Source organism: Helianthus annuus, chromosome 8, assembly GCF_002127325.2.
Source record: "Helianthus annuus cultivar XRQ/B chromosome 8, HanXRQr2.0-SUNRISE, whole genome shotgun sequence".
NCBI lineage: Eukaryota > Viridiplantae > Streptophyta > Magnoliopsida > Asterales > Asteraceae > Helianthus > Helianthus annuus.
This window is the reverse complement of record NC_035440.2, coordinates 6,407,873-6,434,871: the sequence shown is the minus strand read 5'-3', so window position 1 is coordinate 6,434,871 and position 26,999 is coordinate 6,407,873. Positions and strand designations below refer to the sequence as shown.

Here is a 26,999-nt window from a genome sequence, read left to right as displayed (position 1 = left end):
TATTTATTTATATGTTTGCACATTAGATGCTTGTGATTTTTTCACCGAGAAAAATAACTTGAAGTATTTTATTCTCTTATTATGGTTTGTGTTTTCTATATGATGAAGAAGGTTCTATAACCACACCCTCTTCTCACTTTTAATTTTTAATGATTGTAAAGTGTCTTTCATAATCTTATTTATCCACTAAAAAGTAGCACAAGCTCTTATTTCATATATATTTTCACATAAATATATATAATAAACACTCTTGTTCTTATTTCATATATATTTTCACATAAATATATATAATAAACTGTTGAAATTACAATATGCAGCTGGCAAGTTACGTGGATTTGACTCAGCAATCTAATTTAGGCACATGCTGCAATTACTTTCATATTTACTTTTTCAAGTCTTTGTTTTGTTCCTTAAGTTTAGGAGGTTTACGTTAGAGTAGTAGTGGAGTAGTGGGGTTTGTTCCCTGACTTTTAGCTGGTTTCTTTCCCTATTTATGTAGTATAACTTTGGCATTTTTCAATTAATTCGATCAAGTCAGTTGACAAAAGTGTGTGTATCTTCTTTTTCTTTCCTACAAAACCATTTCTCATATTGTGAGTTTCGATCCACTCTGTTTAACATAAACACTCTTGTTTTTTATATTTTTGATTTTTTATTGTATCAAATAAAACGAGAATATTATTAGTTATGAATATTTTTTGATAATTACACAATATAATTAATATAACATAAAATGTTAGTTGCTTTTAAGATCTATAAACATTTCTTTGTCCTTTATTAGACATTCAAAGTATTAAAATTTAAAAGTGAAAAGAATCATCTAATATTATTTTGAAAATAAATATATTCCATGCAAAATAATTAAACACCAACGGTCGAACCTCCAAATATAGCCGAACAAACAAATATTGTTGAAGCCAATATGAATTTTCGCAATGCCTCTCAATTATCTCTGTGGTTTTTGTGCCATTAACCTCCACCTCAAAACCCCCAAACTTCTTACCAAATTTCTCAAACATTTATCAGTTAATCGGAGAGAAGACCCTTCACTGTTTTCTCTCCCTCATAGGCCATTACCGGAAAATAAATTTGATCGGCCGGAGGGTAATTGTTACTTGTTTCTGTATAATATTGCTCGAAATTTTTGTTGTTTATCTTGTTTGTTTAGTGTATGTTCTATGATATTATTTATTTAATTAAATGAATGAAGATGAACATGTTCCGCTCGTTGGTTTATTTATTTTTGTTCTAAAGGTTGTTTGTGTATTCTTGTTTATTTAAGTTCGTTTATGTTGATTCACATATTCATTCAACGAAGTTGAGTCCAACCCATTTTAAATCATCGCCCCGTCTAGCTTTGTTAAATTTGAAAGATGCATCTATGGTATTAATTACTTGTGTTTGTTAATATACGTTTGTGATAGTTTATGTTCATCTATGTTTGTTTAGAATAATAACGAAGAAATACAAACTAACACAAATATGTTCAATATTTTATTAAACACGAACAAGAATTGTCCATTTTTTGTTTGGTTAAAGCTAAACAAACGAACATGAACAAGTCATTGTTTGTATTCGTTCACTTTTTTGAAGCACCTAGCAATCAATGTTACCAACCTTGAAATTTTTGCCCGTCTACCTGTCATTAGTCTGTAATCGTCTTTGTTTTAAATTTGAATTAATTAAGTTTCTTTTTTTTTTTTTGACAAAATATGTAATTCATTTTTCATCATGTAAGCCAAGAACTGAATTGACAATAGTATTCTCATTAGAGCAAATTTATGTTGCAAGTTTTCAGGTATCACTGCTGAAGAATCTAGCTTTAAGCTATAGATACATAACCTAATTTGGAAACATGTTTGGGTTTAGAAAAGGACCTAATAAGGACCACGAAACCGAAAAGAAAGATGAGCCCACTAGGAGGAAATCTGAATCGTCGCTCCCTATGCCCGACTCTAAAAAGGGAAGCGCTTTTGATGACGACGATGACGATGATTTTTTTGGAAAAGCAAAATCTTCAACACTTCAAAAAAAGAGTAAAGCTGACCTGGATGGCATGTCTACTCAGGAATTAGAGAACTATGCTGTTGATCAGGCTGAAGAAACTACTAAAAGTGTAAATAATTGCTTGAAAATAGCTGAGGATATTAGAGATGATGCTAGTAAGACCCTAGATACTTTGCATGCTCAAGGGGATCAGATTCACAGGACCCATGAAAAGGCTGCTGACATGGAAAAAGATTTGAGCAAGGTCAGTTTTTGCCTATGTCATAAAAACCAGACCGGTTGTCAAACATGTCGCACTAACAGTTTACCGGTCAGACCAGCTGAACCGGACTCAAGAACCGGATAACGTCCTGATTAATTTTGAAAAATATTTGAATATTACATAAAGTTTAACTACTATAGTGATTTGAAAGTTTAATACAATTATGGTGTTAGGTTGGTAGTATTAAATAAGTAGAAGAAATATACTGTTTTCATAAAAGAAAAAAATGAAAAAGATTTTATGAGAAAAAAGAAATTAAGGGATCTTGGAAGAGTAATTTAATAAAATAAAAGCACATCAACATCATCTTAGATCAGTTGGTAAAGACTCTTATTAGTGCATTAAAGTCTCATGATCAATCCTATATTTTTGATAAGAGAGTTGGAGTTGAGAGAGATTTAGTGTAATATTAAAAAATAAAATTACATCTTCTTGGTAAAGGCTTTCTCATATTTGTTAAGTTCAAATCCTGTAAGCTATAAAAATACTTTAAAAAAATTGCAAACAAATTAATACCAAATTTGTTCCAAGTAAGTAAGGTCACATGGTTCAATCGCCACTCGTCAAAACTGGCCAGCCCATAACCAAGCGGGATAATCCTATGTGTCCGATCTGGTCTGGTTATGAAAACACTAGTTCTCTTGTTTAGGAATGTGAACTTTCTTTTAGAACATAAAAGGAATGTGTTTCTTAAATAAATGTTTATGACAGGGTGAAAAGATGTTGGGGAACCTTGGAGGCATGTTCTCCAAGCCATGGAAGCCAACAAAGGGCAAGAAAATCAAAGGGCCAGAGTCAAGAGGTTTGCACTCATGTGTCCCTCCCCCTCTTCATACATAAATCCTCAATGCACATTATAAATAATTTGATTTGGGTTATGTTTTATTTCTAAGCGGTCAAAAGTAAATAAAATAATATAAGAATCATAATGTTCAAGACCTTATGACTGAAATGATTTAATTTTTTATAATCATATTTGACACACTAAGATTGTCCGTTGTGGACACTTCACCGGGGTGGCGCCAGCTAGGTTTCCACCCTAGTTGCTCACACCACAACGTCTAGGCCTCAGCCGGGGAAGCGGAGGCTTCAGCGTGGTCAGTGGCACGATTGGGCATGTGTAGGGGTGTTTTGGGGCGATATTGGTGAAGTTACCACATTAGGCTCAAGTGAGGGGGCGTGAGTGGGTAAAGTGATGAGTAGGCGTCTAGTCAGGGCTAATTATTCATAAAACGATATTTGAAAAAGTGGTTAGTAAACAAGTAAAATAACAATTAAAGTTATTTAATTATTATTTGAATTTGAATTATCTTAGTATTAGATTTGATTAGTGTTTAATTGTTTAGAGATAAGTATAAGTAAGAATAAGAGTCATACTAGAATTAGATTGTTTCTAGTATTTATATTCCTTGAGACTTGTGGTTTTATTTAATTCACAAAAAGTTAATAGAAGAATTTGTGAATCCCGTTTGTATACATGTCTCTGATCTCGTACCAGATTTAACAATTGGTATTAGAGCTTGGTGCTTGCGGTTTTGAGAGTCGTTTTCCGAGAAAGGGAGCACCCCTAGCGGGGTGTTATGGCGATGATACCGGTCGTAGAACAAGAAAGGAAAGAGATCCAACGACAACGTATGGACGGAAATTTGGTTCCATGAATTTAGTCGTGGCCATGTGGGTATAGTAAACCTTCCTTGTGGTTGGGATTGCTAATTGGGCCACGTGTGATGGTTAAAGGATAAGGAAGATATTTGCTACTTTATTTGGCGGTGTTCGATGTTAATCACGAAAGTGTGGTGATTAAGGACAAGCCAGTAATGGTTTAGTGGCGAATTAGTGACGGTGAATGAGGTTCAACCCAGGTTTGATCATATTTTATTTCTCTTTCTGGTCAAGGACGAAAATAGCACGAGAAGTTCGATTTTTTTGTGGCGGAAAAACCAACGGGCGTGTCGCGGATAAAACGAAGGAGCGAGGAGGCGAAAGGATTCGTTTGACGACTGAGGGACGGAACAACAGGTGGATGTTGTCTTTGTTGGTGGGTTGATATTTGCGGGGAGGCATATCAAGGAGGAATCTGACATGGTGGAAAACTACGATCAAAGAAGGGTTCAAACTATTTGACATAAAGGAAAGCAAAACGGTGGTTCAGGTCAGCGGATATCACGGGAAGTACCGTTGAGATGGTGGTAGCGATAAATGATCAGTTCAGTTCGTTTCGGTGGTGACAAACTTCATAAGATTATCAATTTTCAACCAAGTTAGATCAAGACCATGTCCTTCCTACCAAGGATAAGAACAGAAAAACCGGTGTAGGTTGTTCTTTTTGGCTGAAGTATCCGATCGGAATTTGTGGATAGGAGGACGGAAGAAGATTCGTCAAAGCGGTGAGTCTTTGAATATTGTCGTGTCTAGCAAGGAAAGAATAAAAACGGTAGAAGCGGGGAGGCTTGTTTTTTTTTCTTTGATCAGTGGTCAAGAACGGTGAGGTTCTTGTGACCCGGGAAGAGAGATATCAAACTTGATCAAGGGTTTGGAGTTGTCGATAATGGTACGGATATGAAGTGGGTCCGATTCAAGATTAAGGATGAGAATAAAGAGGTTAATCTTGAATTAGGAGATAAAGATAAAAAGGGTTATAGATAATTCTTGGTGAATTATTTTAGGGACGACTGTTAGATTTAATTAGATAGATTTATCTAGTTGACTATTTATTTATTTAATAGAGTTTGAGTCGAGTTAGTACTAGAATGAGTATTAGTATAAATAGAGTGTTAAGGTTATTGTAATTAATGTGCTCTCGTTAATAAAATAAATAAAAGAGTCAAAACGAGTTTGTTCATCCAGTGTTTTTGTGTTTGATCACGGGCCTGATTTCCAACAATTGGTATCAGAGCTTGATGCCTGCGATTAACAGTTAGCCCATACGAAACCTACTGCACTGACCCATTACCCAACCCTTCTAACCCGGCCATCTTACCCCATGTACATTAATGGGATGTATATTGTTTCACCAGATGATGGAAAAGGGGGAAAGAAAGCAAGTAAGAAGGACAGAGAGAAGTTGGGTTTGGATCAACAACATAAAGGAAAGAAGGCCTCTAAAGCAGCAGCTTCTGGTGAACCAAAGGATGCCATGCAGAAAGTTGATGTATGTGTTTCTTAATTAACCCACAAATTTTTATTAAATTTTTATGGTTTTTTTTTTCTTAAAATCAGTTGGAGAAAGCGAAACAAGACGACGCGCTCGATGATTTAAGCGATGTATTGGGTGATCTCAAGGGAATGGCTAACGACATGGGATCTGAACTCGACAAGTAAGTTTTTCTTTTTATCATTATAGGAGAGATCACAAGTCCAGCTATGTTTTATTCTTAACTAGTCAAACGGGTAAAATTATAGCTAAATATGAAATGGGTTAAATGGGATGATCATCCCAAAATCATCGATCCAAAATTGAAATTTTAATGCACACGACCTCATAAATCTAATATAATTATGGTAATCATATTTAACATACTAACGATCTCTAAGAAAACTCAAAATATATTTTTGGACAATACATGATTCGGGTCAACTTAACATTATCCGGCCCATACTGAATATTATATGTGTTTTACATGTTACCTAGTTTGCACTAAGGGTGTTCATGGTTCAGTTTCAAACCGTGATACCACCCCAACTACTAATCCAATGCGTTAGTAAAATCTTCTTCGTAAGTCACTTAGAAATTTCAGAGGTTTATAATGGTCAAAAACCGTTGATAATAGTTCGACTTAAGGTTTGACCTAAAACATCAAAACAAACTCTGAACACTCTACTCTACACATTTTGCCACCTATACTTTATAGTGTTCACTAATTTGTTCTAACCAAGTTCATTAAATTGATGAAAAATAGGCAAAACAAAGCACTTGACAATCTTTCTGAGGATGTTGATGAGCTCAACTCACGAGTCAAAGGCGCAAATAACCGTGCCCGTAAGTTGATCGCAAAATAGAAGATGTGTCATTCAAATTCATCTTCATTCCATCTTGTTGTACCTGTAAATTTTGTATATGAATAAATTGCATTATTAATGCATAAGTATTTCATCTTGTATAGATGTTTACTTTATTTACTTTTGACTTAGCTAAGCCTTGGGCCTAGCCGATGTTGCATCTTGCATGTTTAGGTTAGTCCCTAAACAATACCAAAATCTAAGCCCAACTCAAGCTATGCGATATGTAAAGGTGCACAAATCGGGGTTTTTTTTTTATAATACTCGGTTCTGGGTATGGAACCGGTTTTGGATATTATCGGGTATTGGAAAATCGGATGTTGAGAGAAACCGGGTAGAGCTCGGGTACGGGTATTGAGGAGAAAAACCATACCCTATGTACCCGGGTAGGGTATGATCGGGTTTGGATATAACCGGCTATTAATACCCGGTTTAAAAAATAAGTTTTTCTTTAATTATTTTATACAAAAATAAATTCGTTTAAAAATGAAAATTGGTTTTTAATTTGTAAAAATAATTAAAATATATTATAATAACATAAATTCACTCAATTACAAATTATTTGCTTTATAATATGCATTTTTTAAAAAAATATAAAAAAGTTGTAAAGTAAACATAAAAATGTATTTTAAAAATTCGGGTATTAAAAAAACGGTTTTGAGTATAGGGTATAACCGGGTTCGGGTATAGGGTATGACCGGTTCCGAGTATTTTCAGGTATAAATCGGATACGGTTTCGGGTATGGATATTGAGCTCAATATGTATACCCTATTCATACCCTACGGGTAGAGTTGGTTTCGGTTACGAGTATAAAATACCTCGATACAAAAATAACCGGTTCCGGGTTTTTTTATCGGGTCTGATTCTGACGGGATTTTTTACACCTCTACCTAGATGTAATAAAATAGACATATTGGGCTCGTGGGCCGGTTGATTATTTGGGCCAATTCAGTTTTCACCAAAATAGAACCCAAAGTCCAACAATTTTTTTTCTTTCAAAATTCAGAGATATAACTGAATATGATACAGTTATAAAACCAAGATCCAGTCCACAAATTAGATGTGATGAAACAGCAATAAAGTTATTATTATTGATGGATTAATTGCAAAGGAAATCAATTATTATCAAGATGTGAACTCCAATTATTGTGTTTATTGGTTTCAACTAAAATGAAAATGATTTAAATCGGAATAGACAAGCCTTTTGTGGTCCAGGTATAATTAACAAGCAATTAATTTTTTGATTTTAAAATTTCAAACTTATAATCCACGACTGTTGTATGGATTAGGGGTGAGCAAATTAACCACCATAACCGATAACCGAACCATAACCGACATAACCGAACCACTAATAACCGATAACCAATATAACCAATGGTTATGGTTATGAAACTTTGTATAACCGCTCAATCGGTTATGGTTATGGTTATAAAGCTTTGCTTAACCGAATATAACCGAAACCGAACCGAAGTTGTGATGTTAACTTTATATAATAGATTTGTGTTTTACAAAACCATATAGAGGGTTTTTACTAAGATAAAAGTATGTTAGTAACAAAATTATCTTGATATAGATATCATTTATTTTGATAAAGAACTAAGGTGTTATGACCATAATTGTTTTTGTTTGAGAACTACCTTATTAAAAAGAACTCTAAATCGGTAGTTTAACCAAAAAGTTTAGTCTTCATTATCTTATAAAATAGGCTCAAGCTAAGTTCAAATCGTGCACAACCCTATTTAATTCAAACCTTGCTTTGTTACTTAACCGAAATTAACCAAAACCGAACCATAACCGACTTCATAACCGATTAACCATAACCGAAGTTTGGTTATGGTTATGGTTACCAAAACTCCATAACCGAACTAGCGGTTATGGTTATGGATAATAGTAAAAACCGACCCAAACCGATCCATGCACACCCCTAATATGGATAGTATTTTAATTAGAGCAAACTGCCAAAATGGTCCCTGAGGTTTGATTATTTTTGTCACTTTAGTTCAAAACTCAAACCTTTTGAATTTGGGTTCTTGTGGTTTCAATTTTGTTGCCATTTTCATCTAAAAGCAAAATCTAGTCAGATTTTTTAGTTAACATCTAATTTTTTTTGTCTCCCCCCCCCCCCTTTTAATGAAGGGCAAAATGGTGAGATTTTTTTAATTTGTTATAATAAAACGTTAAAGAGTAAATTACACTTATTGCAAACTGTGTCATTTATCTTCAATAATTACAGAAAACGTACTCGATGTTTGCAAACTCTTGCAAGTTATGTCCTTTAGCCCTAACTCAGTTAATTTTTTTGTGGTTAAATCTGACCAAATGGACCCCACAAGAGGGTATTTTGGTCATTTTACTCTCATGTGGGGTCCATTTGATCATATTTAACCATAAAAATACCCTCATTTGGGGTCTATTTGTCAGATTTAACCACAAAAATTAACTGAGTTAGGGCTAAAGGACATAACTTGCAAGGGTTTGAAAACATCGAATACGTTTTCTGTAATTATTGAAGACAAACGACACAGTTTACAATAAGTGACATACATAAATGACGATTTTTGTAATTTACTCAACATTTAAAGACCATTTTTCCCTTCACTAAAACGGAGGAAGAAGGCAAAAAAGTTGGATGTTAACTGAAAAAATCTGAGCAGATTTTGATTTTGAATGAAAATGGCAACAAAATTGAAACCACAGGGACTCAGATTCAAAATGCTTGAGTTTTAGAATAAAGTGGCAAAAATGACCAAACCTCAGGGACCATTTTCGCAGTTTACTCTTTAATTTAAAAATTGAAGATGTGAATGTCACGTCACTACCAGGTTAGCATGTGGGCTCTCATTTACTAAACCCTCAAAAGTGTGTAATGTTTTACCTAAAAGAAATTAAGGTAAAAAGAAAATAACAAAAGCGGTGTGATGTGTAATTGTTTGTTGGGCTCAAAAAGTTGTTTTTGACATAACGCTCGTTATCACTATGGCGACCTGTTCATGGTGACGCAAGTTTATATCGAAGAAGCCCGGGAGGGAGAGGTGGTCCCATTCCAAAATCTAACTAGTTAGATTCTAGTTAGTTTTTTTTAAATTAATCTAAAAATTGGTTGTGACATAGGGAGCGTACGAAACATATGATATGGCAAATTGTGACAAGCAGTAAAAAACTTGATGTGACATTGATGTGAAAAAAGAAAGATAGGTTGTGAGGGGGGAGAGGCACTTAACCCGTCTACCCTAACTCACGCCAATCTCGCTGCGCCACATCACTTAGACTCTTCATTATTTTCTCCTACTGATTTACTGGCACCACTACCCTAAAACGTGGGACCCCACCATTTTACCCTCCCCCTCATACACACAACTCTCTCTATCTCTCTTATACCCCCACACACAATGCAGCGACAACTACTTAACCCAACCCTTACCCGCCCTCCCCTACCTGCACCACCGAAGGCGATGATTGGTAGTGGGTAGGGGGTATCCTGTAACACCTCGTAAAATCGTGTCCAATAATATATTGACACATGTCCCTAATCCTAATTGTGTCTAATGTTGGCTACGAGGGACTATTTTTGCCAAACAATGAAAACTATGAATGTGGAGGGACTAAAAGTGTCAACATGCTAAAACTATGCCTCCGAGTGACCTTATACGGTGTTCGTATTCTCAGTTGAGCCACTTGTTGGACGTGAGAAGCCGTTTGTGGAATGTTTTGAAAGTTGTGCATTGAAGGGTTAAAAGCGTCAACATGTTAATTTATACCTCTGAATGACCTTTTAACGAACCGGAAGCTTTATGATGTTTGTTCATACTCTTGGTATGCCTAATATTGGCTAAGAAGGGATGTGCTATTCTGTGCATGTTTGATTATGCCTAATATTGGCTAAGGAAGGCTTTATGTGCTATTCTGTTTATGTTTATTCATACTCTTGGTATGCCTAATATTGGCTAAGGAGGGCTTTATGTGCTATTCTGGTATGCAAATCTTACGTCACGATATTCCCTACCAGGCCCACCGAATTATGGTTGAAAATCCGGGGTGTGACATATCCGGAGGGTTACCCGCTGGTGCCCCTTCCCACTTGACAAGTGTGGCAAACATAGCTTACACCCTTACCGAATTAGTACATGTTTACAAGCAAACACCAAGTAATACTATCCATATGGAGTTTATTGTAAAGTGAAACCAAATATTTTGTAGTTTAAAAATCAAAGAAAACTTTTCTCACTAAACTCTAAAGATCCTAAACTTGAAGGGCGTGCAATGTAAATTTCCCTTTGTTTTGTCAAGTTAACGAGAGACACGACGCATGTATGTGCGTGATTCCATTTAAGTCTTGAATTCTTGATCACCACCACCTCATCTTTCACCTTCCGCCGTCGATGCTACCACCACCGGCCCACAACCACCGTTATAAATCTAACCACCACCACCGATCTCTCTCTCTCTAAAACCCCAAATCACAAAATGAATACCAAATCTCTCTCTTCAATTCAACCCCTTTTACACATCCTAATAATATCTTTTTTCCTCACCACCATAACTACTTCATCCACCATCGCCGGAGCAACCACCACCACCACTACCACTACCACTACCACCATCACCTACCACCCCCACCGCCGCCAAAAACTCCATGACCACAATTCTTGCATCACCATCTCCACTGAAAAATACCCATCTCCATTATGTAACTCCGACTGCCATCCGCCGCCACCTCGCCACCGTAAACCACCGTCTCCACCGTCTTATGATGAAGAAATCGATCCAAGATACGGTGTTTCGAAAAGATTAGTCCCTTCTGGGCCCAACCCACTTCACAACTGACAAAACCCACTTCATTTCACCAACAAATTCAAGATTTTGTCAACCCATCAGTTCGTAATATTTTCTTGATCCCCATGATCAAGATTTTAGTTCTTTTTCCAATCACCGGAGTATGTTTCTTTCAGATGGATGTTAATATGAGAGACCATGATGAATGATAAAAGATATTGTTGAAGATTTGAAGGAGATGCATCATTGCAAAGATGGAGGATAGTGGATTGTAGTAGGTAGTGTAGTACTATTGGCTATGATAGTTGTACCTTTGTTTTTGTAGGTAGGGATAACACTAGTTGGTGTTAAGATAAGTCCATGACATGCATTAAAGTTTGAAGTTTTCATGAGGAAGATGGTAAATTGGTAATACGATATAGAGTATGGAGGGTAGAAGTGTCTTTTGAGATAGGGTTTAGGTAGGGGCCATGAAACTTTATTTTATTTTATTTTTTTGAACACCACCTTTCATTAGAAAAAAAGCCATAAGCAAATCGCTAAGGCCATCAACACACGACCATTACAAGATAAAATTACATCAATCCCTTCACGTAATATTCTTATACGTAGATCTATTTCTAATTCACAAATAGCCCAACGCTTTGATATCTTCTTTTATTTTTGCTACATTCACACTTTGGTTGGCAAAGATGACTTCGTTCCTAGATTTCCATAGGCACCACATAACCGTAAACACAATCGCTTGAATCGCCTTATTTTTCTTGTTATCCCTATAGACATTCTTATGTGCCATGATGACGTCTTTAACCGAAAAGGCAAAGATACTCAACATACCGCACCATCGACTAGTAAATTTCCAAATAGACAAAGCGATAAAGCAAGATGAGAAAAGATGATCACTGTTCTCATCCCCTTCACTGCATAGCTTACATGCCACCGAGTCAATAACTATGTTTCTTCTTGCTAAGCCAACAAGGGTAGACAGTCTGTCTTGCACCGCTTTCCATACGAAAATGTTGAGTTTCTTAGGAACCCATGAGTTCCACTTCCACACAAAAAGAGTCGGCTTCGCTTCAGCTGCAAAAAATGTGATTTTTCACTGAAGCAACCGAGAAGGAAGTCGACTGATCGATTGCCCATGTCCATTGATCTTTGATGTCGGGTAAGCCACCTGTCGCAATAGGTTTAATAAATCAGCAAACTCCATGCTCTCTGACTGATTAAAAGTGGACCGTTTCCACCTTCAAGTCCATTGCATTATGCCATTTCTGAGCGACCCACGATCTCTAATATAGCACAACTTTTCTCTTTCAAGCAAAAAAAGATTAGGAAACCTCATCCTTAAAGGTTCCCTAAGAATCCAGGTGTTAATCCACATTCTGATGTTATCACCCTTGCCCACTTTACAGATAATTAAGCTCCCGACATTAATGTTCAGCCCTTCGAAGTGTGTTTGGATGTTAGCAATAGCCTTCCAGGTTCCAGCCAGGCTAGAAGCTACCGGAAGATAAGTACAAGATCTTTTAGAAAAATGTAACGCTTTAATTATTTTCCGCCACAACGCCATCGGCTTAGTTTTATATCGCCACCACCATTTCAAGAGATGCGTGATATTGGCATCTCTAAGGGGAGTGAGGTCGAGGCCCCCGGCCTCTTTCAGCCAAGTTATTTTATCCCAACGGACCCAACTCAGTTTATTCCTATCTACCGAACCGCCCCAAAAAAATTTCCGACACAACACCTCCAAAGTTGAAATAATTTTGACCGGTGCTTTAAAGAGCGAGAAAAAAATACGTGGATATCGTTTCCAACACCGTTTTGAGAAGGATGAGTCTACCGCCTTCAGATAACGTAGTAGCCTTCCAACTCGAAGGCCATGAAACTTTATAAGTCATCAATGATGTAATCCATTGTATTAGAAAATACCTAAAGTCATTAAGATGTTTTGATGAAATCTCATTATGTAGAGATGATAATCATTTTGAGTAAGTAACCACCACATTGGGCAAATTTTGTGAATTTTGTTTCTTTGCTGTGGGTTAAAATTCATAACATGCTTCCATTGATGTGATCGTCGGGTTTTGCTCCAACCAACAAGTGGCAATTGTGTACTTAGCCCGTAAATGAATCCAGTGACGAATCCAACATGTTTAACCGATTGATGGAGCAAGGAGCTAAGCGAGTTGTAAGTGTAGGACTTGAACCCCTATAGACTATAGTGAATCTAGAGATAAACCAACTATATTAAATACCCCTTGTTTGAAAAAAAATTGAGGATAACCAACCAAGCTGCCAACAATGTTACAAGTTTAATCAATCTTTGGTGCCACACGAACTTAAGTTGTAACCCACGACATTATTTCACATGTGATCATGTAAAGATGGATTAATGTTCATAATAACACACATGTTCTAACTACTACCATCATGGTATTAAATAGATATATACACAAAGTTATGACAAAAGTAAAAGTATATTGAAAGAAGTTTGAGAAAAGATAGATTTCATAACAAGATTGTAATTGAAAACACGAAATTAACCAATATGTATGAAAGACAAAACGATGAATACGAACGAGAAGTAACATATGCCATCTTCGTTTCTCTTTGACTTTCCGATTAACTTTAAATTTTAACTAGTTTTAAAGTCCCCCGTATTGCGGGGTGGGGGCGTAAAATCGTGCTCTAAACGTTGGGGTTTAGGGCGTAAAATGGTTCTTTTTTTTTTTTGAACGGCAAAATTGGATCACTGACGAATTACTGGAGTATCATCGTGCCACCAGCGGAACCACCCGTAAAATGGTTCTAACCAATGACGACCAAAGTCAGGAAAAACGTAAAACAAAAACACAAATTTCTAACACCAAGTGACTCACGTGACGTAAAACATAGACTAAGTCGAATATATATCGATAACCTTATTGAAGTTAAGGGGCTGTATAATAACTTTATTAAAGGTTAAGGTCGAAAAGTAAACTGGTTAAACAAAAGATATAGAATGGTTAAACGTCAAAACGAATATCAATTGAAAACGTATATAATATAATCACACAATTCACTTTCGAAAAAAGTTTACGTCGATAAGTAAACCAATTTGAATTTATACTATAGATAAAATAAATGAAAGAAATAAACTAAAGAAACTATACGCAAAATAAATGAAAGAAATAAATTAAAGAAACACATGAGAAAACAGAGTTTCCGTCAATGATCTCTAGATAAAGTGGTGAAATGCTTGCATTTCTCTTGAGAGATGCATGTTCGACTCCCACTTGGTGCAAATAAGGCATTGGTGGACGATGATAGGAGACCTAGGGAAACCTGAGTTCGATCCTAGAGCCAAACGGGTTTTATCGGTAATTTCATTATCGTGCCTACGGACGGATGGGTTATCGGGTTTTCTCTGGAATTAGTGGTGGACTCGGGGAGTACTCTATTTGGTCTCGTAGATGCCCCAAGAGGGTTCGTGAATTATTCTACCGCCGTTCAAAAAAGAAAAAAAGAAAATAGAGTTTCCGGATCCACCGACGGACAATATGATATGAGGCCAAACTCACGCGTTTTCTCACTACTGAAAATCTATCCCTTTCACTCTCAGATCTCACTCGATCTTTGATCGCATCCAAGGCATCCCACTCTACTTGATTGACATACATACACATATATATGTATTGATAACACCTACAAATCAGAGTTTGATCATTCCAAAACCAAGCAATGCTCCGTCTTCGAGTATCTTCAGGGTTTTCATTGGTTGTACTGCTACTTTGCCTTCTCAATGTTGCTGTGCACTCTAAAACCCTCAAAAGAGACGGTAAATCTTTCTTAATTTTTCAGTTTCTGTTGAGATACATCATCATCTATGGTGTTAACTTATTATCTGTACCCTAGATTAAGAAGATACTATAATTACTTACTTTAGGGTTTGTTTGTCTTTTAATTTATCATATTGTTAGTTGCTCTTAGATCTCACTATGTTAGGGGAATTCAGGGATAGTTTAGGGACAATTTATATGGTTGATTTGAACTTTTGATCCTTTTGATCCAGTTATAATTGCAATTTTCAGAATAAAGTTTAAAAATTTACATAATTTGGTAGATGCTGGTTTTCAATGGTGGCGATGCGATGCATTTTGATCCCAAAAGCAGATGCCGGAGAGACGTTAATTTTTAATGAATACGAAAAAATTAACCCATTGCTTAATGGCTAATTTTGTTCAATCAGATTTGAAAAATTCGACCCATTGCCATTGACTCGTCAACTGCATAAGGCACGTCTTTACACATAAGATCACATCAGATTCAGACCACCTGTGCCATGGAGTCGCATCGCCCTATGCAATCTCATCATCACATCCTGTGATGCACACATTTTAAAACCGATAACTGTTATATGGTGTTTATAATTTTATTTTGGAGTTAAATGCCATTTTAGTCCCTGTGGTTTGGGCTATTTTACCAGTTTAGTCCAAAGGTTTCATTTTTAACCTGTGGGTCCAAAAAGGTTTCACAGTTGCCATTTTAGTCTACTGGGTTAACTTCATCCATTTTTTCTGTTAACGAGAAGGCCAATTTGGTCATTTTGTATTTAATTCTGTTAACTAAAAGGGCAATTCAGCCATATAAAATGACCGAATTGGCCTTCTCATTAACAGAAAAAAGGGATGAAGTTAATCCCGTGGACTAAAATGGCAACTGTGAAACCTTTTTGGACCCACAGGTTAAAAATGAAACCTTTGGACTAAACTGGCAAAATGGCCAAAACCACAGGGACTAAAATGGCATTTAACTCTTTATTTTGGTTTAGTTTGCGGAACTTTGATGGGAATATCTTGATGTGTCGTTTGCGAGAATTTGATGAAAAAGTGATGAATTGTTGTTAGTATGATTAAGCCGTACTTGATTGAGTTATTACTTATTATCATCCTTTATCGCCTGCAGTGAAAGCTCTAAATGAAATAAAAGCTTCTCTTGGATGGAGGGTGGTGTATGCATGGGTCGGAGATGATCCATGTGGAGACGGTGATTTACCAGCTTGGTCTGGTGTCACATGCTCAACACAAGGTGATTATAGAGTAGTTACGGAACTGTAAGTCTCACTTCTTAATAGTTCATACATTTCACATATTGAACATTTACAAGTTACAACCAATGTGGCATCGTTTAAAGTTTTTTGTTTTGAATTTAACTACATTGCAGGGAAGTATATGCGGTGTCAATTGTTGGGCCTTTTCCGACCGCTGTAACCAATCTACTGGATCTTACTAGGCTGTATGACTCTGTCTCCTAACAAATTATTACTAAGTTATTTGGCTTCGATTTGTGTTCTGACTTTACTTAACTCTGTTGCAGGGATCTCCATAACAATAAGTTGACCGGACCAATCCCACCTCAAATCGGGCGTTTAAAGCGGCTTAGAATACTGTATATGGTCTACCTTAACACTTTATATTAGGGCTGCAAACGAACCAAACGAACACGAACAAGGCCTTGTTCTTGTTCGTTTGTTAAGGAAAGTATGTGTTCACGAACACTTACCGAACGGGATTTTCTGTTTGTGTTTGTTCATTAACAAAATGAACATGTTAGTGTTTGTTTGTGAATTTTAATCGAACGGGATTTTCTGTTTGTGTTTGTTCATTAAGAAAATGAACATGTTCGTGTTTGTTTGTGAATTTTAGGTGTCGGACAAATGCGAATGCAAACAAACACAAACAAACGTTCACGAACACAGTCGAACATAAGCGAACGTTCATGAACGCAAACGAATACAAACAAGCATTCATTAACAAAAACTAACACAATTTTTTCATCACACAGACGACGTAGATCCGCCCAAGATATACTAACAAATATTCTAAACATACTTGACATAATCTTGACAAACATAATTAAATAATTTATTATTTATTAAATGATATCTTAGTGGCAATTTTGTTGTATTAAATAAAATATAATTATTAAAAACCCTAATGAACTATCGAACATAAACAAACGAACACGTACGAACATAAACAAACATAAATGAACCCACAAACGAACACATTACTGAACGTTCATGAACGAACACGGCCTCTGTTCATGTTCATTTGTTTAATTAAACGAACGAAATTTCTTCATCGTGTTCGTTCGTTTATTAAACAAACTTCCCGCCGAACGGTTCATGAACTGTTCGTCGAACGTTTCACGAACTGTTTGTCGAACGTTTGGTTCATTTGCATTGCAGCCCTACTTTATATCAATTGGATTCCTAATGTTTAAGATTGTAAATAGCAACCAAACAGAAGTCACTTATGCTGATTAATATTGCTTTTTTCCAGTAATTTGAGATGGAATAAGCTGCAGGACGTCATTCCTCCTGAAATCGGTGAACTGAAGAGATTAACGCACCTGTGAGTGTTTTTTATTGTGCCGAATATCATTTTTGAACAATTTACGACTTATGAGACAAACATCCGACTCGATTACTTAACTCATATGGCTACAGCTACTTGAGTTTTAATAGCTTCAAAGGGGAAATACCAAGGGAGCTTGCTAATCTTCCAGATCTGCAGTATCTTCACCTGCACCAAAATCGGTTCATTGGACGTATTCCACCAGAATTGGGCTCCTTACAAAAGCTTCGCCATTTGTACGGTTCATCTTTCTTACTACCGCTCTATTATGTTATTAAATCTAAGTTACGATATGAATGAGAAATTTTGTTTTTTAGGGATGTTGGTGACAATCATTTGGTTGGAACTATTAGGGAATTGATACGTATAGAAGGATGTTTTCCAGCTCTGCGAAACCTGTACGTTCCAATTTCAGTTACTACATCAAAGTCTTTTCATACCAGTACTAGTTCCATCCATGGTTGCAAAAGTCGCTAGGCGCTCCCTAGTCGGTCGACCGGGGAGTTGAGAGTACTCGGGGAGTACTCGGACATGTTAAATTATAAAGAAATTACTTTTTGGAGATTAAATATATGTCAAATAACATAAATTTACTAATATTTATAACAAAATATGTGAAAATGATATTCATTCCTTAATATGATAGGCATAGAAATTATGTTTTATTATTATTTAAGTCAAACTAGGCCCGAGTTGGCCTACTAGATCCAATTCTGGCCAAGGTTGACCGCGTTTGACCGACTCCGAGTAATTAGGCGGAGTCAAAGAAAGTCGGCTCGGCAGCCTACCTTGTAGCGACTACTCAGGGAATACTCGGCCTTGGAAACCTTGTTTTACAACCATGGTTCCATCTAGATGGGTCAAATGGGTCGAGTCAAACTGGTTGAGTGATGGGTATAAGTATAACTGGTCGGGTCTGGTTGTCTAGAAACACTTTTTATTCAACTTAGAGTAAAATGCCATTTTTGTCCCTAAGGTTTGGCCAGTTTGCGACTTTCGTCCGAAGGTTTGTTTTTCCGCATCTGGATTTAAAAGGCTTGAAATCTTGCCATTTTCATCTATCCATTTCTCTCCTTTAAGTCAGGGTATTTTCGTCTTTTTTATTAACTTAAAGGGCAATTCGGTTTTTTGAGTACTTGTACATTTTGCTAAATGCTTGTGCATAAAGTGAAAAAGACCGAATTGCCCTTTAAGTTAACAAAAAAAAAACAGAAATACCCCTGACTTAACGAAGAAAAATGGAGGGAGTTAACGAGCTTGATGAAAATGACAAGATTCCAAACCTTTTGGATCCAGATGCGGAAAAACAAACCTTTAGACGAAAGTCGCAAAATTGGCCAAACCTCAGGGACTAAAATGGCATTTTTATTTACCATTGTAATGTGTTTTGCAGTTATCTAAATAACAACTATCTGACCGGAGGTATTCCTGCACAGCTAGCAAACGTCACCAATCTAGAAATTTTGTAAGTATTATATAGGCAAATATGTTTTTCATAAACTGATTTTTTCTTTGAATCCGGTATCTAACTATCTATAAAAGTATAAAACTTATGTTAATGTAATATTGTGTCGGTTTCAGGCATTTATCTTACAACAAAATGTCTGGAATAGTGCCACCTGGACTCGCTCGTATTCCCAAGTTAACTTACTTGTAAGTGTGCTCGTTTTTAACAATCTATTAAAACATGTTTTGGTAATATAAATGCTCTAGTTTAAGCTAAGCGACTGCTTAAAGTATGCAAATTGTTATTTATTATTTATTTATTTTTTATCGCGCGGTAAAATTTCAGGTATTTGGATCACAATCAATTTAGCGGAAGGATTCCTGATGCATTTTACAAACATCCTTATTTGAAAGAATTGTAAGTTTACCCTTTAAATACCCTCCTTTTACTTCTACATTTCTTGTATCTACATATTAAGAAATTGGGGAATTGGCCTGTAATAATCCCACCTAGACCTTATTGGCCATTAATAATCCCACCTTAGAATATTCCCCCCACCAGTCTCACCTTTCACATATTTTTCCTACAATGGTCCCCCGTTAAAAAAACTTAACGGAGTTAAGCTTTTTCCAAATTACAAACAGATTTTTTAGGGCTTTTGATCAGAACGATGATACGAGCCCATTGATGTAAAACTTACTTCGAAATAGCGCTACAAGTGACTTGATTTTGGTTAATTGGGAATTTAAACACCCGAATTGAAGTGCCGTTTTCATCGTTTGGAGCACCGTTTCGAGGCAAGTTTTACATCAATGGACTCGTATCGTCGTTCTAATCAAAAGCCCTAAAAAATTTGTTTAAAGTTTGGAAAAAAAGCTCAACTCCGTTAAGTTTTTTTAACGGGGGACCATTGTAGGAAACATAGGTGAAAGGTGGGACTGGTGGGGGGAATATTCTGAGGTGAGATTATTAATGGCCAATAAGGTCTAGGTGGGATTATTACAGGCCAATTACCCTAAGAAATTTTGTAGCGGTTTGAATTTCATGCATCTTGTTTCTCATTTAGTATTTGTATTTGACAGGTATATTGAAGGAAATGCATTTAAACCGGGTGTGAACCCGATTGGTATTCATAAAGTACTTGAACTCGCGGATTCAGATATGCTGTTTTAGGCGGCTCATTACTTGAATTATGTGTAGTGAATGCTTTGCTACTATACGTCATCACATAAACAACCGTTATTCGTGACTCTCGGTGATGATTACAAGATTTTCGAAGTCATGTTCTTGTAATATTTTGTAGCTCAGCAAAAAAAAAAAAAAAAAAAAAAAAAAAAAAAAAAAAAAATACTTGAGGAACTTGTCAACTTTTAAAGGAATTTAATTGTATAGGACATTGCTTTAATGGCTTTTCTAGTTGTAAGGATTCTATCACTGCGTTATAATTTATACCTCAATATTTAAGTCTTTTGAATCTGCTTCAATAATTCAAGGCAGAACTTTATAATTGTTTGTAGGTCTGTTGACGCTTCAGCCGATCAAATTTTCTATTAATAGGGCGTTTTTTTTTTGCGTGATCAAGAATTGATGCTTTTACGTTTATTCGGTTCCAGGTCCAAAAGGGTTTGATGGGTCGGGTAAAGCGTTTGGTGAGCCAGAACCTTAATTTAATTTGGGCTTACTGAGTTGTATTAAACTAAAAAATCTATATATATTCTAAAGTTTAGTTATATGTTCTATTTTAAAACCAAAATTTATGGTTGTTTTAAATGAGGTCATTTACGTATATCCCCCTCCTAAGATCATTTATTACATATATACCCAATCCATAAAATCAATTACATATTTCCCCCTTTTAAACCATACATATTACATATTTACCCATTTTATTAAAATCACTCCTATTGAATTACTATTTTACCCTTAATGAACTTATTAAATGATTATTACATTTTTCCCCTTTCTAATATCATTAGTTACATATTTTATGATTTAATGTGTAATATAATTGTTTACAAATAAGATATTAACCTAATGATATGAATTCATTTTTTTATAAGCCCTGCCTATTTTTTTATAAGCTTTTGTCTCTGTTATGTGAAAATTGAAAGTTTTGCTTATATATAATACGTCATAGCTCTTAAGCATTATTTTTTAAAAAGAAAACAGTCATGCGACCATGGTTTAAAAATTTACTTTTGCTGTAAAACAGTTTTTTCAATATTATTTTGAATGTTTAAAACATGACAATTAGATTTCTGAAATAGCATTACACAAAAAAATGAAAATTTAGCTCCTGCTTCAAAACAATTAAAATGTTGATGATCGAACTAAGATTTAGGCTAAAAAAAAATTGATTACGACTTGAAAAAAACAAACGTATATTGTATAACAATATGTTTTTTTATATAAGATATTTTAGATAATCTATATATATTCTAAAGTTCAGTTATATGTTCTATTTTAAAACCAAAATTTATGGTTGTTTTAAATGAGGTCATTTACATATATCTCCCTCCAAAGATCATTTATTACATATATACCCAACCCATAAAATCAATTACATATTTCCCCCTTTTAAACCATACATATTACTACATATTTACCCATTTTATTAAAATCACTCCTATTGAATTACTATTTTACCCTTAATGAACTTATTAAATGATTATTACATTTTTCCCCTTTCTAAGACCATTACTTAAATATTTTATGATTTAATGTGTAATATAATTGTTTACAAATACGATATTAACCTAATGATATGAATTCATTTTTTTATAAGCCCTGCCTATTTTTTATAAGCTTCTGCCTCTGTTATGTGAAAATTGAAAGTTTTGCTTATATATAATACGTCATAGCTCTTAAGCATTACTTTTTTTTAAAGAAAACAGTCATGCGACCATGGTTTAGAAATTTACTTTTGCTGTAAAACAGTTTTTTCAATATTATTTTGAATGTTTAAAACATGACAATTAGATTTCTGAAATAGCATTACACAAAAAAAAAAAAAGGAAATTTAGCTCCTGCTTCAAAACAATTAAAATGTTGATGATCGAACTAAGATTTAGGCTAAAGAAAAATTGATTACGACTTGAAAAAAACAAACGTATATTGTATAACAATATGTTTTTTTTATATAAGATATTTTAGATAATCAATATTTTAACGTAAATTGTTAGTGTAGTTAACTAAAATTTAAATGTATAATGGGTCGGTTGTAAAAAATATGTAAACTTAAACTTAACCAGTAACTAGATATGTAAAAATGTCACTTGTTTTATAAAATGGGTATGACCGTTTTTTTTTTTCAAAGAAATATTTTAAAGATTTTATCACCACATATAGAGTATTGACTAGATTGATTTTGAAGTTAAGGGATAAGAAATTAAGAAAAAGGGTAAAAGGGTAATTTCATAAAGAAAGGGGGAAATATGTAATTGATTTTAAAGATTGGACAAATATGTAATAAGGGCTTTTAATAAGGGGATATATGTAAAAATTCCTTTTAAATGCACCACCCTATAAGAATCCTATTAATTTCATTTAATTTACTTAATAATCACAAGTTACATTACTTTAATCATTTGGGTCAAAACACAATTCCAGTTTAATAATCACAAGTTACATTACTTTAATCATTTGTGTCAAAAATAATTCCACAAACCCTAGATCATCTGATAATAACAATAAGAAGAAAGCTCCGGCCGCACACAAATCTCCGGTATTCGACTGCGATTGCTTCGATTATTACACGAACTACTGGTTCCGGTGGGACACGTCTGTTAACCGAGAGCTAATTCATCAAGTAATTGAAGCTATTGAAGAAAACTTTACCAGTAGTGAACAGGTTAACTGTCGTGGCCGTAAACCTAACCAGAAGAAAGAGAAGGCGAGTCATCGGAGGTTCGCCGGAAAAGCTTTAAATCCTCCGCCAGAGGTTTCGGTTTCGCCTCTGTACGACATCTCATTAGATTCGCCTCCGTATGACATCTCATTAGTTGCATCGTTTTGGTTTTGATTTTTCCCAGGAATTGTTTTGTTTCGATCTAAGTTTTTTGAGTTCGTTTCGGTAAGATCTTTTACGTTTTTTGTTCCGTTTTCAGTTTTTTTTAGTTTTGTGTAAATTTAGTTTCTTTTCTGGTTAGATTCGCTTTATTTGTTTTTGGTTCAGGTTCGGTTTTCATTTCAGAAACATTATTTGTCTCAGCTTATTTGTTTCGGTAAAATTATTCAGTTTGTATAGGTTCATTTCAGTCTGGTTTGTTTTTTGGTTCGTTTAGGTTTGGTTTCAGTTTCCTTGGTTTTCGCTTTTAGTTGGGTTCCATTTTTTATTTAGTCCCCGGTTCGCTTTCTATTGGCTCAAAACTATTTATGCGGATCAAGTTAAAAACATATATTCACATACATACACACGCGTGGTTAAGGTACGTTGCATAATCTATACATCTTGCTTTAAACAGAAGTAGGTGCAACCCGTAAACGAATTGGAGGTTCAATGTTATGTTCGTTTATTTTCGTTCATTTATGTTCGATGATTGACTTTCGTTTATGTCTGTCCTCTCTCTTATTTGCGTTTGTTTGTAACCATTCTTTATTTTCATTTGAATGTTCGTTTAAATTTATACATTACTAATATTCATTTGAAATAGTTTTCATATTATCAAACCATTTGTTTACTTTTAAAAAGTTGGATGTAATGATACTGGTAGAATATTGACTTCCACCATGCTGGTAAAATTAACACAGTTTTACAACCCACCAACCCGATTACTACTCGCCTGCCTATTTAAATAAATGGGTTAAATAAGTAATGAACCGCATTCAGGTTACATGAATTTAAGCGTGACGGAGTTAGACTTGCATGGAGTTTTCCTACATATTTTGATAGGTCTGTTTGAATTTGCATATAAAAAATAATTATCTGAATATGATTTATTTCAACTTCAACTTTCAGTAAACAATTTCTAAGTTTAGCTATATCTTATATTTAAAATCAAAATTTATGGGTGCTTTAAATGCATTACAATTAACTTTAATGAAATAGTACCAGCCTTTATGACCATGTTTAATCAATGAGTCTCTTCCTTTTCTCCATATATTAATGTTTAAGTTAGGGTTTATAGACTTTTCATAACAATTCACCTTAAAGGATTGATTGGTTATTAGATAACTAATACTTAATATTACAATTAACTTTAATGAAATAGTATGAGCCTTTATGGCCATGTTTAATCAATGCGGCTCTTCCTTTTCTCCATATATTAATTGAAATAGCTCTAGCACGGGATTTCTGGACTCTGAGATACACTACCAGTTTAGCAAATGGTAGTCTTGAGGTAAGTTTATTGTACCATTGACGGTTCACCATTATCTTTAGAAATTTACTTCTGATGTATATGTTGCTTCTTTAAATAACTGAGAAATAGAGGCGAAACGAGTTGGTTAACGGGTATTAAAACAACATCACATGACTATAAGCACAAAGACAATTGTCACAAATAGAGGACTACATTGTACCTATGCGTCAACTAAAAATAAAATTTAATTAAATGGACTAAACAACTACATTAAGTTTGAGACCAGGGTAAAAATCTAAAACATCATTTTTGTTTATTTTTTACTTTTATAACCAGATGTGTTGCAGGATCTGAAAATGTTACCCTGGAGTCGGTACACAAGATTGGCAAGCTGGAGTGACATACGTGTCCAGATAACACTTTTTAAGTCCTGCATACCCTATTTATTAAGTATTGGGTTAATTGTAATAAATTTTAGTAAACAAATATATAGATTATATAACTAAACACTTGAAGAACTGTTAGGATTTGTTAATTTTGTTGGTTTATAAACTGCTTTCTGATCTATAAAAGGGAACAAAACCTGCAATTTGACTTTTAGATGTTAAAACTAAATTTATATGTGTATGTGTATGTAGTATAATATGTGTGTATATATATATATATATATATAACATCTATTTTACACCATTTAAAACACAATGAAAAAGAAAAAATAAAAAAATTTGAAAACTGTGACGTCTTTTGAAGAGGGTTGAGAAACCACACGTCCATAGATTTGAAGTTTTGTGAGACCACATGTGGTGGGGCGCAAACCTCTCTCAAAGCGTCTTAAAAACGTGGGGGAACACTGTACCCTCGGGTGTTTTGGGCCTTTTTTGACTGGTGGTGCTACCACAAAGCGCCGAATGAGGAGTGGACTTTGGTCAAAATAACCATGGTCAAACGGCTAACTTTAAAAAAACCCGGTTTTTGTTTTAAAAATCTATACTATATTCACACTTTCGTACCGTGTCACGCACTATCTATATCGGTCGTCGTTCCAGGAAAAAACAATAACTATTATGCATGTCGTGCATCGCACGGGTATTCCCCCTAGTGTTTCATAATAAAATAGTAGTAACATCAGTATAAAAACAATAACATAAAACCTTTCTACCAAATATTCTAAAGCATACACATGATTCAACTCTGAAAACAGAATCGTAGAAGGTTTGATGGTTTAATTGTTTGATCATGGAAATGGAAGGATTGATATTCGAAAGTTTCAAAGGCCGATGGTTTTAATGAAGTCCGAACTTCTCATTGGCCGATAGTTTGATCCCGGAAGGATTACTTATATGCACGGAAGTTCGATGGTTTTAATGACATTTACTTTTTTGTGAAAAACATAAGGTTCTAGGAATAGATGGAAGTTCGATGGTTGTTTATCCAAGGTTCTAGTGGTTCTAATTTAATACCCACGGGTCGGAACTGGAACTGATCCAAAACTTTTTATTGATGAATTCTTAAACCCATGAACTAGCCCTTTTAAGGCAAAAAATTCCAATCATTGTGGTTCCGGTTTAGGTTCAAGGTGAACTATACCTTGCTCACCTTTACTTGGATGTACCTTCGAAGGTGTTGATAACATGTGAGGAAAAAAAAACTATTTGGAGTGCTTGTAGATTATTGTGATAATGTCATACATGGAGTGATGGAGATGACCGGATCTCGGTCTAAAAAAATTAAAAAGAGAAATATTAATAAGAAATAAAAAAAATGGTATGATTATCAGGGGCGTAGGATAGAAGGGGCCGGGATTTGCCCGACCCCTCGAACTTTTCGCTCACTAGTCTCTGGTATGTAGTTTTCGTATAGAATTTTTTAGGTATATACGTTTTCGACCCCCGGTTGGAAATCTCAGGGGCTGTTTGTTTACCTCTTAATAGGGCTCTTAATGGTTCAGATCTCTTACTGCTTCAACACTTAATGGTTCAGACTGTTTGTTTCACGAGCAATTGAATGGTTTAGACAATTGCCTCTGAATGGTTAGGCATTATACTGAGTCTAAATGGTTAAGACTTCTAATCTGAATTGGTTAGACATTTGCCTCTGAACGGTTAAGCTTTTTACTAGCTCTTAATGGTTCAGGCGTATTACTAGTTCAACGCTTAATGGTTCTGACATCTTACAGGTTTAACACTTAACCATGCAGATGTTGCCAAACAGCTCCTTAAGCTTCGCCACTATTATATCTTATCCTAAAAAAAAAAGAAAATAAATAACCAAGAATGGGAAAACATGTTATAAAACTTGTAGCATGTGAGAAAACCAAACAATATTGATACCATGTGCTCAAATTGAAACTTGCACGTTGTTAGATGCTTGAGAATATGGATTCAATGAGAATATTCCACAATAAACTTACAAGCATTTCGAACACTTTGTTGGCTTTCCATATGCATATGACCATAACCAAAAACTTGTTTTTATCTTTAAGAATAGTTAATGTTTGAAATTATTATTTTTATATTGGTTATAACGTGTTATCTGACTTTTAGACGGGAAACATGAGAGTTCAACCACATTGCATTGCCAGAATCTATGATGCATATTTGAAAGAGGTTGACCTCCTTGCTTCTCTTACAGTACAATTCTCATCCTGTCGAGCCCCCTCTCTCCTTAGTCCACAGAGACAAAATGTAGGACTGCCACCAACAGTTCATCACTGAAGAAATGACTCACTAAGATAGGATCACTAACCAAGACTAATATAATATGAATTAATAGAATAATCTTTTTAGAAATGACTCACTAAGATAGGACTGCC

General features: G+C 34.9%; 2 protein-coding genes across 5 annotated transcripts; both read left to right on the top strand.

The window, feature by feature from the left end:
* The first annotated feature begins 302 nt into the window (after positions 1–302).
* LOC110871887 (putative SNAP25 homologous protein SNAP30) lies at positions 303–6,388 on the top strand. Of its 4 annotated transcripts, none has more exons than XM_035976393.1 (6): positions 303–593; positions 1,792–2,251; positions 2,981–3,071; positions 5,287–5,420; positions 5,489–5,586; positions 6,169–6,388. In XM_035976393.1, exons 2-6 carry the CDS (start codon positions 1,856–1,858, stop codon positions 6,266–6,268), a joined length of 819 nt encoding a protein of 272 aa, XP_035832286.1. In that variant the 5' UTR covers positions 303–593; positions 1,792–1,855; the 3' UTR covers positions 6,269–6,388. The 4 variants fall into 4 exon arrangements, with proteins under 4 accessions (XP_035832286.1, XP_021976332.1, XP_021976333.1 ...); XM_022120640.2 differs by having other exon boundaries at positions 533–593; positions 1,799–2,251; XM_022120641.2 differs by lacking the exon at positions 303–593 and adding an exon at positions 657–1,104.
* An 8,178-nt stretch (positions 6,389–14,566) lies between these two features.
* Positions 14,567–20,363, top strand: LOC110871886 (probable leucine-rich repeat receptor-like protein kinase At1g35710). Its single transcript, XM_022120638.2, has 11 exons — positions 14,567–14,859; positions 15,987–16,134; positions 16,245–16,316; positions 16,398–16,469; positions 17,366–17,437; positions 17,533–17,676; positions 17,758–17,838; positions 18,834–18,905; positions 19,022–19,093; positions 19,233–19,304; positions 19,970–20,363. Exons 1-11 carry the CDS (start codon positions 14,763–14,765, stop codon positions 20,058–20,060), a joined length of 993 nt encoding a protein of 330 aa, XP_021976330.1. The 5' UTR covers positions 14,567–14,762; the 3' UTR covers positions 20,061–20,363.
* The last annotated feature ends 6,636 nt before the right edge of the window (positions 20,364–26,999 follow it).